The sequence below is a fragment of the Arachis hypogaea genome, chromosome 5 (assembly GCF_003086295.3).
Source record: "Arachis hypogaea cultivar Tifrunner chromosome 5, arahy.Tifrunner.gnm2.J5K5, whole genome shotgun sequence".
NCBI classification, from domain to species: Eukaryota; Viridiplantae; Streptophyta; class Magnoliopsida; order Fabales; family Fabaceae; genus Arachis; species Arachis hypogaea.
The window spans coordinates 11,115,771-11,120,115 of record NC_092040.1 but is presented as its reverse complement, the minus strand read 5'-3'; the positions used below and the strand labels follow the sequence as shown (position 1 = coordinate 11,120,115).

General features: G+C 27.8%; 1 protein-coding gene across 1 annotated transcript; it reads right to left on the bottom strand.

Annotated features, from left to right (window-relative positions):
- Nucleotides 1-871: 871 nt before the first annotated feature.
- LOC112804114 (S-adenosyl-L-methionine:benzoic acid/salicylic acid carboxyl methyltransferase 3) lies at nucleotides 872-3,407 on the bottom strand. Its single transcript, XM_025847524.3, has 3 exons — nucleotides 3,279-3,407; nucleotides 2,761-3,168; nucleotides 872-1,693 (listed from the first exon to the last, which is right to left on the bottom strand). The coding sequence occupies exons 1-3, from the start codon at nucleotides 3,351-3,353 to the stop codon at nucleotides 1,064-1,066; spliced, it is 1,113 nt and encodes a 370-aa protein (XP_025703309.1). The 5' UTR covers nucleotides 3,354-3,407; the 3' UTR covers nucleotides 872-1,063.
- Nucleotides 3,408-4,345: the final 938 nt, after the last annotated feature.

Below are 4,345 nucleotides of genomic sequence, written 5' to 3'. Positions count from 1 at the left end.
AAAATCTTACATCATTATAAATACTAATGATAACTAATTAATAATTATAAATCACAAAATTTACTAACTTCTAACACTTCTCTTAAAAAAAATCATAATTATATCCTAATAAAAGTTAAAATATCTAATAACTACCAGAATTGCCCATTGAAATCCTACTTATTAGTTCTTTGTCGAAGACTTATTCCTAGCCGATGAAACTTGCTTCAAAATCCTACTAATTGTTAGTTCTTTAATGGTACTTATTTTTCTTAGATAAAATATATATTTTTTAATATTTTTAAAAAATTTTAAAAATATTTTTTTAACAATCGAAATATTTTTTAAAAATTTTAAAAATACTAATAATAACTAATTAATGACTATAAATCACAAAATTTATTGATCCCTAACACTCCTCTTTAAAAAAATCATAATTATATCCTAGTAAAAGTTAAAATATCTAATAATTGTCAGAATCACTGGTTAAAATCCTACTTATTAGTTCTTTGTCGAAGACTTATTCTTAGCAAATGAAACTTGCTTCAAAATCCTACTAATTGTTAATTCTTTGATAGTACTTATTTTTGTTAGATAATATATATTTTTTTAATACTTTCAAAAAAATTTTAAAAATATTTTTAACAATAGAAATATTTTTTAAAAATTTTAAAAATGTTAAGAACAAAAACATATTTTACTTCTTTTTTTTTACTTGAAATTAGATCTGCTGAAATTCGAATTTTTTTTAAAAAGAGTGCTAGAGAGTCAATAAATTTTGTGATTCGTAACTATCAATTAGTCATTATTGATATTTTTAACAGTGTGAGATTTCATCTAATAGTATGGAACTTTCATTTTTATTAAAATCTAACTAAAATTTAATCAACAAAAAAAATAAATAATCTCACACTATTAAATAAAATTTCACACTATTTAAAATACTAACGTGCAACATTTCTTCTTACTTAGTATAAACTAGCTAGAACGGCTAGGATAGCAGCATAGACTATTTTACTGTTTTAGAGTTCTCCAACAATAATGCATAATAATAGTAATTCTAGATCAATACTACGTATGCGAGTTAATTAAAACAAACACACGAGGGCGATTGTTTGGTCAAATATAAAGTGATATTGAAGAACTCCGTTTTCTCCTTAGACATAGTATCGGCTAAGAGCTCCTGGAACACCCGAAAAGCCTCATCAATGATGGCTTCACCAAAGTGTTGGAGAACCAAAGGTTCTAGCACGGCCCTCATGCACTTGGCTACGTTATATGCACCGCTTTTGTGTTGATTATCAGTGCCGCAATGGGTCCAGTGCACGGATGATACCTCGGTGCGGTTGATTTTGAAGGAGCCTTGTTTTAAGATCTGGAGTTTGAGTTCCGATGAGGATGGAATGTAGTTTGGAATGTTAAAGCTGTGAAGTTGATCTGCTTGAAGGAGTCCCTTGAAGACCAAGTGATTGAGAGCGTTTGCAAAGACCTCATAAATGTGAACTGCCGACTCCTTGCTGCTTGGGTCTTCGCTTCTTCTTCCCAAGATTGTGAGAATCATACACCCTCCTTCTACCAACTCCTCTGCACGGCTCCTTAGAAACCATGAAATGTCTCTCTCAAACTGCTCGTAGTATGCTTTCAACACCTTTTTTGGGCTTGTCCTCGTTATATAAATGTTCCCTTTGTTGCTCTTCTCTATACCCTCAGGAACCTACACACAAAATAATAACCCATATTCTTTGTTATAATTATAGGAAAAGTATAGGTGAGAAGTATCTAAATTAATTTTTTAAAAATTTTAGTGCATTTTCAATATATATTTATTTTTTTAAAGTTCTTAAAAATTAGATAAATTAACTCATTCATCACTTTTAATCAAATTACAACATTTAGTGATCTTCTCCATTCCCCAATATTAACCTAATTATCTTCCATGAGTGTTCGACAAAACACAACGCACTATGAGCAAATCTAAAATATAAAGATGACATGATTCATTTTCACTACTAGAACACACCCCGTCAGCGGTGGTGGTGGTCGTTATCGGTTGTCATCATCAACTCCTTGGTCACCCAACCTAGAGACTTCTTTAAAACGATATCGTTTAGAAACTCTATTCTTCTCTATCTCAATTGGTAGTTGGTTAAACGATGTTGCATATTTCATTAAAAAGTTGTGAAATTACAACAATTACTCGTGATGAAAATTATAACTTTTACTGGCCATGGCATTAAGTTATTAAAATGAATATTAACAAACTCAACCAAATTAATTAGTTGACGGATATGTATATATGTTCTATTCTATATGTGTTTTATAATCAACTAATAGTCATAGGGACCACCATAGATATAGCACCATATTTCACATATTTTATTTATTTATTTATTTATTTTTCTTAAACATGATGTAAAATATAATCTGTTAGTATAACTACTGATATATCTTTATAGAATAATATAAAATTTAGAACAGATAATTTTATGATACAGTATCAAAATAGAAAAGAAAAGAAGAAAAATTATACAAAATTTATTCATCAAAATAAAAAAAAAATTGTTGCATAAAAAACGTATTATATATATGTATAATAATTTCATATAATACTTTTATTACTGCTTTATAATTGTTTTTTAAGAAGAATAAAAAATATGACGACTAAGCAAAAATATAAAATAAATTATATGTGAATATAGATATAATTGTCTCACGAAAAAATTTAATTAATAAAATTTTGAAAAGAGTGTATCGATAAAAAGATATAAATTAAGAAAATACCTGAGACAACCAATGCAGGCTATAAGAGGAGTGGACAAAATGCAGAGATCGGGTAGGAAAGAGTCTGCCATAGAAAGAACCAGGAACTCCAGAGATGAAACAAGGACCAATCTTATTAGCTTGGATTTCATTATAGAGCTCATGTTTAAAGGTGGGAATAGACTTGAAGATGGAGTTAAAGTCGTTGGCTGGAAGATCGTTCAACAAGACCTGGTATTCGGGTGAGGGACGGTTCAGTTGTTGGGAAAGTGTTTCTACAAATTTGATAATTTGGGTGACTACAAAGAAAGTGTTTGGGCCTGAAGAACATCCCAAGTCAGCAATGGCAAGGTTTCTTGGGAGTGTGTTGCAATATAGGGTTGTTATTGCTTCCTCTATCATGGGCTTCGCTATTGAAATTGCCTTTTGCTGCAATTAATTAGTTAATAATTAATTAAGTACACATTTAATCACACATATATATGTAATATGTTTATTAAAAGCGCATGCTGTTCTTGATGGATAAGATTAATGATAACCTGAAGCAAGCTGTTTCTGGCATAACTGGCTTCCCCCATTCCTTCATTCATATGGAGCACTTGATCAATCTTCATTGCTTAGCTTCCACTCAAACTATGCAAATACAAAGTAAAATTTGTTTTTGGCTTACAAAATGGAGTTCATGGCTTCCCTTTTATAGTGCAAGTTGCTGCCTTTTTCGTCAGTGTCGTGTCAACGTCTCAGCATGCATGATCTTGCAAACTTTAACTTCTATTTCACAGAATTTAATTTGTTTATAAACTGCTAGTGTCCACACACAAAGCATATCTATTATATGTTACAAAAAAAATTATTTTAAATTAATTTATAATCATTTATATAAATCTTTTTATACTAATATTTAATTATATTTTTATATATAAAAATATTATTTTAAAATAATAAATATAAAATTAATTTAGTTTTATTTGTGCAATAAATCTTATAGCTAATTAAATATAAAAATATAATACTATGATATTAAACTTTTTTTATGATAATAAATATGGTGAAATTTCAAGTGCAATCAACTTCACGTGAAGTTGATACTTGAAAACCGTTAAATGATTTGAGTGATTTGACTAAATTTTCATTTAACGACTCTTAGATATCAACTTCGCATGAGTCGACTTCACCTGAATTTTCACCATAAATTAAATAAGTGAACAAAATTTTTATATAAAAAATAATAATTAAAAATTTTATTATTTGATTTTTTTTACATGAGAGTTTGGTCTTTTTGGCCAATAAAAAACGTTTGATATTAGCTAGATTTAAAATTAACAAAAATAAATTAATTTTAAATTTATTATTTAAAAAATATTAAACACGTAAACTTAATTGAATAACTGTATAAAAATTTTTATACTATAAATATATCAAAATTAAATTTTTAAAAATAATAATATATAAATCACATATATATAATATCAAATTCGGGCCTTTGAACTTTTTTCTTCCAACAAAAAAAGCCAATACTAAATTGATAACTTATACAATTCTATATCGTCAATTCACCACAAATCCTTTTCATGTTCCAAAAGAATAAAAGAAAATAAAATAGTTG

Bases quoted from the DNA above. Each gene is read 5' to 3' on its own strand.
- LOC112804114 (XM_025847524.3), bottom strand. From the start codon at position 3,353: ATGAAGATTGATCAAGTGCTCCATATGAATGAAGGAATGGGGGAAGCC. The intron at 3,169-3,278 runs GTTATCATTAAT...AATTAATTGCAG, and splicing joins CCAGAAACAGCTTGCTTCAG to CAAAAGGCAATTTCAATAGC. The intron at 1,694-2,760 runs GTATTTTCTTAA...TTTTGTGTGTAG, and splicing joins GCCTGCATTGGTTGTCTCAG to GTTCCTGAGGGTATAGAGAA.